General features: G+C 41.6%; 1 protein-coding gene across 1 annotated transcript in view; it reads right to left on the bottom strand.

Annotated features, from left to right (window-relative positions):
• Positions 1–13,010, bottom strand: part of ntm (neurotrimin) — a gene marked incomplete at both ends in the record, with an annotated part of 472,335 nt that overhangs the window by 134,357 nt on the left and 324,968 nt on the right. Inside the window, one exon of the mRNA XM_079171030.1 lies at positions 5,396–5,486. Coding sequence (XP_079027156.1) covers positions 5,396–5,486 — 91 coding nt within the window. The remainder of the gene's footprint in view (positions 1–5,395; positions 5,487–13,010) is intronic.

The following is a 13,010-nucleotide window of genomic DNA, read 5'->3' as shown; positions in this document are numbered from 1 at the left end:
CAAACAGACTCGTTAATTTGAACCAGATGTCAGTCATCAGGATCGTTGCGCGTGTCCGTCCTACTTCAAAAGGGGGAAGCGTCGATCACCGAAACCATGATTTTCTAACAGTACAACGGCAAATAAACGCAAAGAAAGAGCCTCTTTTTACTCCGCTGACGAGCAGGAGATGATCATGAACACATATGAGGAATTCAAGACCATAATCATGGCGAAATCTAACGCTGCGAGGGCTAGACGAGAAGCATGTCAAAATATCGCAGACGTCATTAAATGCGCAAGTTTTGAGAAAATGTATCGGTTAATTTTAAGTGCCTCATCACCTCAATCAATCAGATGATATTTCTTTAAATGTGCCTGCTGGCAGTAGGCTTAATGGAATAAATCATCCAATGAGATCTATAGCGAAAATAATTGTATCAACTCTTTCAGAATAAGTAGATAAAAACAAGCCCAAAGAGTATCTAACTGATACGAATTAATAGATACTTATGAGGATATATGTAGGTGTATGCACGTATGTATCATGTACTATATATATATGTGTGTATATACATGTATGTGTAGATTACCATATAGAATAGGAGTTTGAATATGTGTGTGCGAATCTGTGTATGGGCGGATCAATATGTAAGTATTATTCATAATAAGCAGTAAAAATAAATTGTGTGTAATTCTCTCTATTCGTATCATGAGTCCACCTTAATCATGTTCTACAATAATGATATGCTATGGTGTACTAATAATACTGTCATATTGAGTGCTTTCAACCATCATGTAGTTCAACCAGCCATCAAGAGGACACGGGAGCAAGTAAAAACTAAGCACACAAACATTATTTAGAATGGTGAGTCAATACAACATGTGCCATGGTAATGTAATGAACACATCCATAAGTTTCTTAATCGCCAAATAAACTTTATGAACAGCACGGCATGCAGCGGCTTTCCCGATGTTCTCCGCGTCACCGACACTGTACAAACATGAACCACTCGCTACACAGCGCGAGGCTGTGATACAGTCCGTGAGACAGTAGATGGCGTGTGGTGTTCAATGTACGGCTCGAGAAGGACTTTAAATAAATGATTCCTTGTCAGCAGAATCGATAGCGCTCGTACAGGAAGTCATCATGATGTGATAACGGATATTGGCGATCTCGAAGAACTCTCTCCCTATAAAACGCTAATCTGACTAATATCGCTTCCTCATCGATGGATCTCTGAGGAAGGGAGCTGACACTTTTCCCCGGGGGAGTGGCAGCTTAACCAGCGGATCTAGCTCAAGCCTGCTCTGGAGCAGGTTCAGGTTTATGGATGTGTTGCTATGGTGATTTTTCCAAACTTGCTTCGAGGAACCGAAAAGCCTCACTTATGTAAACTCATCCTGAAAATTATCCGGCTAACTCAGTTAGCCACGTATGAGGAATAGGACCCTGATCTAGCAAAAAAGTTTATTTTTCTTTCCATAATGTTGTCAGACACTTAAAATAACAATCTAATGCTGTGTTCACACCAAACGCGGCGCGAATTATTTGCGCGTCGAGATTACATACAAAGTCTATGCACAGACGCGATGAAACTGGAGTGGCGCGAATTTGCGATGACGCGGCGCTATTGACGCGAATTCGGCCCAAACGTTGAATTGCCGAATCACCCCAAACGCAGAAGTTGAAATATTTGAACTTCTGCGAAAAAATCGCGTGACGCTGCAGCGCCATAGCCTATCAGCGTTGAGATGTTTTCTCCTGTCATCTCTGACGTCCTGCCATTGTTGAATCAGGAAATAAATACTGTAGCCGTCTGTGTTCACCCAGAGCTCTACGATACCTCATATAAATAGAGACCGGACCAAACTGTGTATAAATGTGTGTGTGTGTAAACCATATGGTGCAAACAATGAATAGACGCTGCCGTATTTACGTCTAGATGACGTTATTGTGAGTGTTGATGGAGCTGCTACAATGTTAGCATAGCCTAGCACCGATCGATCCGAGCTCCATTGAGAAAACAAGTAGAAATCGGCATCATTACGTAGTTATTTCGGAATCCCTTTTTGTCGGTTTATTGCCGTTAAATCACAGCCAAATCATTTTATTTTGTGTTCATACAGCTGTGGTAAACAGCCGACATGTGGCTCACTAGACACAGTGAGCTCGATGAAATCCACGGAGCTCCTCTGGACTATGTTATGAACCCAGACATGACGGCGTTTAGTTTGCCGTGATATCTGGGTTTTACACAAAACGTACTGAGCAGAAATAGAGGTTATTTTTCCATGGTTGATGGGGGACAGTTGAACGGCTTTCAGGCCGATAAGCCACGCCCCCTCTCCGGCGCGATTCACGCGAATGAACACAAATAGTCCCCGGCGAGACTGGCGGCGCAAATGATGCGATTCGCGGCGCATTCATTGCGTTTGGTGTGAACACGGCATTAGCCTGTCAGTGGAAATAAAGCACTTTCAGTGGACGTACATTAGTGAGTGAGTGTGCACCTCTATGTCTGTCCACTGCTAATCTGGCATTCTGCTGCAGCAAACTGCATAATATTTTGGGTGGTCAGTTATGGCTGCATACTCGAGGACCTCTCGTGGTTGCGGTGACTCACACTTTCTTAAAACACCTTTTACTGCATGTTTTATACTGCCATTGACCGCATGGTGACTCCTCACTCACTACTCTTAGTGATAACACAGCTGAGTGAGTGTCCGACCCCCTGCTGAGGCTTTGTGTCCAGAGACACAGTAGAAAACCATAGACGGTATGGGGAAAAGAAGTTTGCCTACTGTAAGAGCCATTTTGTTTTGTTTTTGTACAACCTTCCACCACATGGGGGCGTAGTGCCGGTGTAAATCAGGGCACAGGTATTCTAATCAGTGGGGTCATTGGACACAGGTGGTTGCTAATGAGCAGAAGCAAACAGTTATTGACCGTGCACTTTTAATGAATGTAAATGTTATGATTTATTGGTTTATGGAGAAAATGGATAACGACAGAGAAAGTGGTTGAACTCTGTCTATAGGAGAAATAAAATGCCTATATTGGAAACTGGACTTCGTTATTTATGGCACGCGTCAGAACAAACATTTCAGCAACCGTAGTGACTTTTTATTGGGAAACAACGGTCATTACACCTACTCTTATTATTTGGGGTCTATGTTTGGCTAACAGCTAACAGAACTAAGCATACAGCTGAGTGTGTTTTGTGTTCATTCAATCACACAACACAGCAGTGGTTGTTGCAGGCACACCAGGGCCCTATTCCTCGTACGTGGCTCAACTAAGTCGATCAAATGTCCTATTATCCAGCTTAAATTAACGCGATGATTGACATCAGGCTATCTCGGTTCCTCAAAGGCTGATCCGCGCTCAAACAGTCTCGTTAATTCGAGCCAGATGTCAGACAACAGGATCGTTCAGGATCAACTCTTTCAGAATAAGTAGATAAAAACAAGCCCAAAGAGTATCTAACTGATACGAATTAATAGATACTTATGAGGATATATGTACTGTATGCGCTTATGTATCATGTGTATATATATATATGTGTGTATATACATGTATGTGTAGATTACCATATAGAATAGGAGTTTGAATATGTGTGTGTGAATCTGTGTATGGGCGGATCAGTGTGTATGTATTATTCATAATAAGCGGTGAAAATAAATTGTGTGTAATTCTCTCTATTCTTATCATGAGTCCACCTTAATCATGTCCTACAATAATGATATCTATGGTGTACTAATAATACTGTCATATCATTATGAGTGCTTTCAACCATCATGTAGTTCAACCAGCCATCAAGAGGACACGGGAGCAAGTAAAAACTAAGCACAAAAACATTATTTAGAATGGTGAGTCAATACAACATGTGCCATGGTAATGTAATGAACACATCCATAAGTTTCTTAAGCGCTAAATAAACTTTATGAACAGCACGGCATGTAGCAGCTTTCCCGATGTTCTCCGCATCACCGACACTGTACAAACATGAACCACTCGCTACACAGCGCGAGGCTGTGATACAGTCCGTGAGACAGTAGATGGCGTGTGGTGTTCAATGTACGGCTTGAGAAGGTCTTTAAATAAATGATTCCTTGTCGGCAGAATCGATAGCGCTCGTACAGGAAGTCATCATGATGTGATAACGGATCTTGGCGATCTTGAAGAACTCTCTCCCTATAAAACGCTAATCTGACTAATATCGCTTCCTCATCGATGGATCTCTGAGGAAGGGAGCTGACACTTTTTTCCGGGGGAGTGGCAGTTTATCCAGCGGATCCAGCTCAAGCCTGCTCTGGAGCAGGTTCAGGCTTATGGATGTGTTGCTATGGTGATTTTTCCAAACTTGCTTCGAGGAACCGAAAAGCCTCACTTATATAATCTCATCCTGAAAATTATCCGGCTAACTCAGTTAGCCACATACGAGGAATAGGGCCCTGGTGGAGATCAGCACTACTGAGTGCACCTTTCTAGTTGTGTAATCAAGTTGTCTTAAATGTACTAATTATGTTATTTTGTTATCAGAGGCCTGTGCCATTTAGACATATCCTGCATCATTTGGGTGTTTAAGTCCAACCTAAAGTGAAACTAATGAAAATGACTGTCAGCTAGAAAAGCCTGGTGAAAATGTAAGCACGTTGTGTTCGACAGCCTCAAACTCACTTCCTTTAAACTCGTTGCTACGGGCTCATCCGTCGCCACGATGTGAAAGCAGAACAACAACACTTGAACTGTTAACGCTGCCCCCATGCCCTCCGCCTCCTACACATCACATCTTACCAACTATTGTATAAAACTCGTCCTTTGGCCGTTGTGATTATTGCTGCACATTTCCCGACAGCACTTGAAAGCAACATAAATCCGTCTGTGTCCAGTAAGCCTCTGAGGACGCAGAGGAGGGGAAAGGTCACCGCAGACAACCTCCTGCCCTGAGGAATTGCTAGTCAATCCATCTCTACGCCCACACCATTTATTGTATGTGTGATTTGTTTTCTTCTTTTTTCCACCTCGCACATCCTCCTTTCCTCCCTCCTCAACACACACGCTGCCTTTGCTCTTCCTCTCCTCCAGAAGTGCACTTTTCCGCTTTTTTTCTCCCCTCCACCTTTTAGTTCTGCACCGTCACACAACAATTAAAAGCGCCAATTCCCTCGTGAACAGCGCTACAGATTAGAAGAGTATCGCTTCTGAATTGAGTGCTTTCCACGGACTAATCCTCTGAAATCCCCCCTTATTTTGGTCCAACGGCGGGAACATGATAAAACAGACACACTTGAGCCACGTCTCTGTTTCTCCCCTCACTAAACACTGCAGGCAGCGTTCAACTTCAGCGGAGAGAATTCAGAGGCAGCAGCAGCGGCGAAGAATATGGATAAAAAAGCAGCACGGACTCACCTGAGAAAGACCGTCTCTCCTTGTCGGACGGTGATGTTGTCCATTACTTTGTTGTCGGATTGAGAATCCCCTTGGCTGCGGACCGGCAACCCTGCAGGCACAAGAAGCAACATCTTCAGAGAGATAAGAAGTGTGCGTTTGGAAAGAGCGACAAAGTATCCCCGGACAGACATCGTCTTCAACCGAGAGGTGTACAAAAAAATCCCACAGCGAGACAATGAGTCACTTTTTCGTCCCGTAAACGGTCCCGTGGAGATTATTTACCCCCAGTTCATCAGTGTTAATCCAAATCTTGTCGCCGGGTAGCCACGGTGTGCAGGGGAGGAGACACACGTCCCTATCTGACTGCACTGTAACATCCACTGTTTACTGGTAGCTTTTCAGAAGGACAGGAAAAAAAAAAGAAGCTTCTTCTCAGCGGCTGGTGGTATTATTTCACCAACTTCTCTAACATAAGAAGACATAAAGAACCTGCCTGCTTCACGATGCTATAGTGTAGTGTGTGGTTTTATGTTTATTTGTAATTGCTTTGTATATATTTATATTTACTTTATGTATCTTCGTAGTTTTGTTGTATATATTTATATTTACTTTATGTATCTTTGTAGTTGTGTTGTATATATTTATATTTACTTTATGTATCTTTGTAGTTGTGTTGTATATATTTATATTTACTTTATGTCTCTTTGTAGTTGTGTTGTATATATTTATATTTACTTAATATCTCTTTGTTGTGTTGGATCTCTTTGTAATTGTTTTGTGTCTCTTTATGGTTCTTTTGTTTGTCTTTGTGGTGATTTTGAGTCTTCTCAATTGCTGTGTGTCTTCTCGGGGTTGTTTGCGCCTTTTCATAGTCGTTTTGAGTCTATTTGTGTCACTTGTCAGCTGTTTTGCATTTCTTTGTGGTGGTTTTGGTCTCTTTGTAGTCCTTTTATAATTCTTTGTAGTTATTTTTAGTCTCGTGTTTTTTTGAGTTACATTTAGTAGGTGAAGGCCAGGGGGGAAGGCCCGTTCAGTAATCCATCCATGTATGAAGTCAGTTTTCTGACTCTTCTCTACTTGTGCTACTGTAACAGGGCATTTACCACTATCCCTGAAGTGGCCATTGTGGCTGCTGACCAGTTACGTTTGAAAATCACAGCCCTGTCTCCTGAAAATTACGTTCCCCAAAACTAAAATACGTTCTCAATTACGTTTGACTAGAAATGTATTTTCTCCCGGATTACGTTTGTCCGTATTGCAAATACGATTCTAATGAACATATCTTTGCCGTACTCTAGTCTTTATTATTTGTCTGTGATATGCCTCGCCTCTACGCCCGACACCCACGAGTTGTTGCCCCGTGGCCTGTTCCGGGGGCTGATGGACTTGACGACGGGGTGCCTCGCGGTGGGGGTGGCCGGACGCTGCGCGTTCGGCGCCAACGGGTGAGTGCCCGCCACTCGGAACCATAAAACCAAGTCCCGGATTTGACCTGGGGGACGTTCTGGAAGTGTAGTGGCCGGGTGCTGTGCCTCGTTGCTAGGGAGGAATGAGCTGAGAGAGGCGGGGTGTTGAGGAGGTATATTTGATTTATTTGTATCCATTTAACCCTAACCCTGCCCTAACCCTAACTTCCACCAGGAAGCCACGTCCCCACCCAAACCTAACCCTGAAGAGAGTCACGGTTGCTCCCGGATTTTACCCGCGGGCCTTGTGGAGGTATTGTAGCCGCGTAATGTTCCTCGGCCTGGATGAGCGTGTTTCTGCCGGAGACAGGCGCCGTGTTGCGGTAGTATTCTGACCGCGTAAATGTTGATTAGAAACGTATTTGTAATGAGTTAAGCACAAACGTCATCAGGGAGAAAGGGGAGAAAATACGTTTCTAGTCAAACGTAATTGAGAATGCATTTTAGTTTTGGGGGAACGTAATTTTTAGAGGGTTGGAAAATCATCATGGCATCACACTCATAGCTAGCTGATGTTCTCTCAGATGCAGTGAAACAAAACAAATTGTTCGGATGTGTTGGCAAGCCAAATGAATATTTCCTAAGGAAAAGGGACGAGCTTCAAGCACAACAGACAGTCATCACAACATTAGCAACTGAGTCTGAAAACACTTTGAGAGCTAGCTATGCTAGGTTGCTCCTCGTAAAGCTTGTAGCAAGAAACCCTTCAGATCACAGAGGAGCTAACGTTATATCTTGCCTATAGTGCTGTGGATATGTGTAAGACTTACTGGGGGAAGCAGCCAGTCATGTCATGTTATGATTTTTTATTATATGTTTTGGAAGGAGGTCCTCAGAATGTTTTTAGCTATCAGAAGCGGGCCTTAAGTCACGTAAGGCTGTGAACCCCATCTATAAGATACATTCTTCCAAAGGCCTTCACCAGCTTACATTAACATCAACCTTCCTTTTTCATGAAAGACATTCTGACATGTGACAGCAGGGTGTAAATTATAAAATCTACAACCGCTGAAATAGTCTACGATCTATTTAGCTGCTTCAGTTTCAGACCTGGTATTGTTCACGATGGAACAACTGAATAAAACGAAACCATCATTCATTTGAATTGTAACGCCTGTGCTTTTCCTACTATGACAAGTCTAAATGCCTGCTGGGATTAAGGACTGTCATGTGACAATTTTGATTCTGTACAGGCATGTAAAGAAGTGGGACCATGTGACCAAAGAAATTTCACTGACAATGTTGCTATATAGTGTGAATTATACGTATATGCCACCATAGATAGAGCACCTTGAGGCAACACTGTGTGAATGTGTTCTTAAGATAAAACATAAAAGCTTTATTAGCTGCTTTAAGATGCATGGTAGTTTAATCAAAGCAGCCATTACAGTCAGAGAGCTCCATCACAGAGCTACATGACCCAAACTGTATTGTTGTGGATGATGCAGCAATACGGTTAATTCACACCTCTATTTTATTATGGAGCAACAGATTACAGGAAAAAAATAAAAAGATGTTTTGTAGAAATAAAGTCAAACGTTAAGTAGCTGAAACTATCTACCTTTGTCTCATTCGCACACACATCATATTATGTTTTAAATTCACACTATTCCAATATTATTCCACTATTATTTCCAGTTCCTACTCAATTTTATTTCAGTCGGAAGCCATGCTGCTTGGAAGAGATGCAGCTACGAGTTTTCATTTGTGAGCCTGTGCTTAACATTTACTGATTCATGCTATATCTGTTGGCCGTCTGCTGTGTGCGCTGCACACCGGGCCCTCTCCGGCTCTCTCAGCGCAATCAATGCTCGATTACTCTGATTTCATTTTAACTACCTCTGAGGATTCTTTCACCTGCAGCTCATAAAGTAAGCCGTAAAAGAAAAAAAACTCAGGTGGAATGAAAAGGGTTAAATAACTGGAAACAAGTCGAACGCTTTGCTTCACACAACTAGATCAGGACAGCGTCCCACTTTTAGAATGTGGGTGTCAAAGTGGTTCACAGGATCCAGACGGTCTGCATCAAACCAGAGCAACATGAAGAACAGAGGTTCCTTCTCTTGACCTCTGTGAGCTGTGTTTATTCTGCAAAAGAGCTCGGCAACCTCTTTGATGTCAAGTGCCACTTTTCATTTTCTTGTTAATCAGAGCGTCATATCAACATTGAGTTTAATTATGACACCACATCAAAAATGAAATCTCCAACAGATCTCACATTTTATTCCATCCATAAAGTCAACGTGCATAGCAACATAAAAAAAAGGCGTCAAGACAAGCAAGCTGCCATCTTTATGAAAACATCCAAATCTGAGTTGAAATCATTAACCTACCAAACTTCTACCAATCTCTGTGAGGACGGAGTAGCAGCCAATCGGAGGCAGAGTAGGGCGGGTCTTCACAGAGGTTGAGGGGGGGGACGAATCAAACTACTGTAAATAACAACCAATTTGACATGAGACGGCACTTCATCATTTACAAAGAAGAATTTCATTTAAACATTATCTTAGTTTAGAAGCAAACCTCCATAGTGAAATATGGAGTGTGACGCTGGACACGAGCAATAGAAAGCAACTGCGTTGTGTGGTTCATGAGCATGCAGGTGAACAGGCAATTCTAAACCAGTGAGTCACAGTCTCTAGGTTCTTTTTCACAAACCCATACGTGCAACAATGAAAGTTTCATCCACAAGTAAGTGAAACTGCCTGACTTTTGGTACAGAGGTACCAAAAGTTGTTTTTGTTTTTTCATGATGTTTGTATTGTTATAATGCCTGATTTAATAAAATGAGAAAGGGTAGAAAGACAGCTTCTCTAATAATCACTAAAATTCATGCATGGTGAGTTTAGCCTACTGTGGATCTGTCAGCAGTGTCCTATTTCCATTCACAGCATGACATACGACAACCCCGCTGAAAAAAGTCAGCATGCAATTATTCAGTTTGTGCTCCCAACAACTAGTACGTTCACTCTTTAATCCAGACATTCACCAGTGCTTTCCCATACCCAATTTTTTGCCTCTCAGCACTTTTACCTCAATTTGTCACACTGTAGAGTGCAGGTAATGAAGTCATACAAATGTAAATCACAACAGTTGCAATCGAAAATATATTCCTAGTGAACATGCAATTTGCGTTTTTTGTGCTATACAATTTTCATAAATTAAATCTAAAATAATACACTTCATGTCCGGGTTTCCTCATCTTCTGGTTGAGGTTTCCACACAGCGAGAATGATAATGAGTTTTAATTAGTTTGACTCCCAAGGTGCAAGTTAGTCATTTGTGTCTGTGCCTGAAAGGCCTCAAGAAGCCGCAGCTGCCCGGCCAATAAATGCCAAAATCCATTACAAATGTGAATATGATGGCATGCATTCATTATGGAGTGGAATTCAAGGCCTCTCTGACTTCAAAGCACATGGAGCACTTTCTGCAAGACCATCATTTTGTAAAGAAAAATAAAAATAAAATCAATACTGCAGACCCAAAATGTGAAAAACATTCATATTTAGTCAATTTAGCCATATCATATGGATAATATAGATATTATACTGTACCAAATCCACCCAACATCTCTGAGCATTACATTATAAGGCTAGAGGAAGAGGGTGTGCTTCAGGCTTGACTGCATTGGAGTTATTTTATAGTCCAGATCTTGAAAGGGACAGAATGAGATGTCACCATCCTGAACAAGGAGCCTCCAGGCAGCACATTCCCAGGAAGCTATACAGTCACGTCATGTGACTTGCTCGGAGCACTGCAGCTCATAATGGAGGTTCCACAACCACTCATGTAGTAGGACTATAAATGCCACAGCTCAGCGCCCCTCTGCATCTCACCTGAATGAAGTTGTCAAGTAAATGAATGAGTGAGGTGAAGCCTCCTTTGGTGACATCTAATGTTCTCCATCTAAACCGCCTTCAGTGGAGTCAATCACTCACTATCACCATTTGAATCGATGCATGCTCAGTCAGTAAATTGGCTGTCACTTTGCTGGATGGCGTGCCACCTATAAACGTGGCAGAAAAGCTGGAGCTTAATTAAACATGTTTATTTTTGGATTCCCAGCATCAAACAGCAGAAAGATTAGTTTGACACTAGCTGGTGAATATTAGGGGTGCAAAATCGATTGTAAAAAACAAAATGTTCAATGATTTACAAACCGAAAGGTGCACTTGGTAAACCTTTGAACCAACATGAAATACAGTCCTGCTAATTATTTTATGACGTTCCAGAGACATGGAAGAGGCAATTATCTGAACATAGGACGACCTGACCATTAAGTAGCCTCCCTTATTTCATGTATAAAATCTGAGTTATGGCGCCAGGCTTCATGCGATATAGAAATATCACTCATTACTACTGCTATTATCAATCGATTTAATATTTTGGAGTTTAAACACATTGGTAATGGTTATATTTTTCTTCTCCCAACTAGCAACACACACCGAACTGAGACCAAAACCGTGACCCAAAACTCCAAGTACGAACCGAACGCTTGTTGAACCGCCGCTGAACATACAGGAGAAACGCAGCAGTTACAGAGCCAGACATTTGCCTTTGAGGATAATGGAGAATATTCAGTGTGAGTATTAGTTTTGACCAGAAGGACATCTTCAAATGAATGCTAATTTTGCTCTGTCTGCTGGTTGTGTTAATAGGTAACTTTATCTTGTTTAATCATTATAATTTCACAGTCTTTAATATGCACACAGTATGTATCACTGTCAATATAAACCCTACACTGTAGAGAGGTTTTTACATGTATTGTACATAATAATCCAATAATTCAGTAGTTATTTCTTTGCAGTATTTGTATTGTTCACAACTTACAGAACACTTGACTTGTAGTTCTACTTTTATTTTATTGTTGGTCATTGTTGCTTTATATATATATATATATATATTTGTAAAACATTTATATATACACCTATTTTTCAATAATTGTGTACATAATAGTCCTGTGTGTTATTTACTTCTATTATCATTGTCCTGTTGCTCTATTCTTGTGCAGTACATCACATATATACAAAATTAATAAAAATCCTTTTCTGTGCACATGCTTTTGATTATGATGACTTCTAAGCAGTATATAAGGATTTTACACTTTCCCAGATTACACAGTCCTGAAAAGTTTCCATGCATTACATTTCCTCCAACCTGTATTTGTCAAAGTAAATTAGTCATATTTAATCACTTTCTACTATTTAGTCACTTTCTAAGGCACTGGGTAGTGCCAGCTCATCAAACTATGATGCTCAACTATGGTCAGGTAAACATGTGGTTGGCTCATGTTTCGTAAAATCATCTGAGTTGGGCTTAAAATAAGTAGGTAAACTAAGTATCTAACAACGTAACATAGGTTCGGAAAACACGTAACTTTACAAAATAACTCAGTAACACTTTGGGGCACGGGCACGAGTCTTAAACACGGGTTTCCTGGTTGACAGTCCTCTATCTGTTTGATACATCCACGATATCAGACCTTATAGAGGCAACAACAGGAGGCAAGTCTAATAATGACGCGGATGACTTGAAAGCCTGCTGTGTCTCATACAGACGTCGAGGAGCTTGACAAAGAGTTGGTATTTGGCGCTCTGGGAGTGAAAGCGGGCTGTTCAACAATCGTGAACACAAGCAACCATCTACTCGATGATGATGGTGTTTGACTAAACTAATAGTAATCATGCAGCCTTAATTGGGTGGTTTGAATCAGAGGACCCAGGGGAAAAGCTGGGTGAAGACAGCGAGCGACCCTCTTGCTTCAAATACTGTCGAGATGTCATCGAGCAAAGTGCTCAACCTCGGACGACTCCACCGGAGCAGACCGGGCGCCTCCCGGCATGACCCGGTGTGAAGCCTCATCGCTGTAAAAACACATTTACTCAGCACAGTTTCACTTCTCTGCCTCAATGTCAACTGACATTCTGTTGGTGGAGCAGATTTTGGCTCTTAAAAAAACCAGACAAGATTCCCAATGCGCCTGAATGCAACAAAGGACCTATCCGTTGTTAATTACAATGAATGACAGCGGGGAAAGACTGAGTGAGAAAGACTGACAGATGAATGTCATCATGATGTTTAGTGTGTCATGATGTCATGCTAATCAGAGTAATCAGTTTAATGACCACCATTAGGCGATCCTCCACAAATGTCAATCAAACTGGGAT

Source organism: Pholis gunnellus (assembly GCF_910591455.1).
Source record: "Pholis gunnellus genome assembly, chromosome: 13".
Classification (NCBI taxonomy): domain Eukaryota; kingdom Metazoa; phylum Chordata; class Actinopteri; order Perciformes; family Pholidae; genus Pholis; species Pholis gunnellus.
This window is presented reverse-complemented; position numbering and strand designations above follow the sequence as displayed.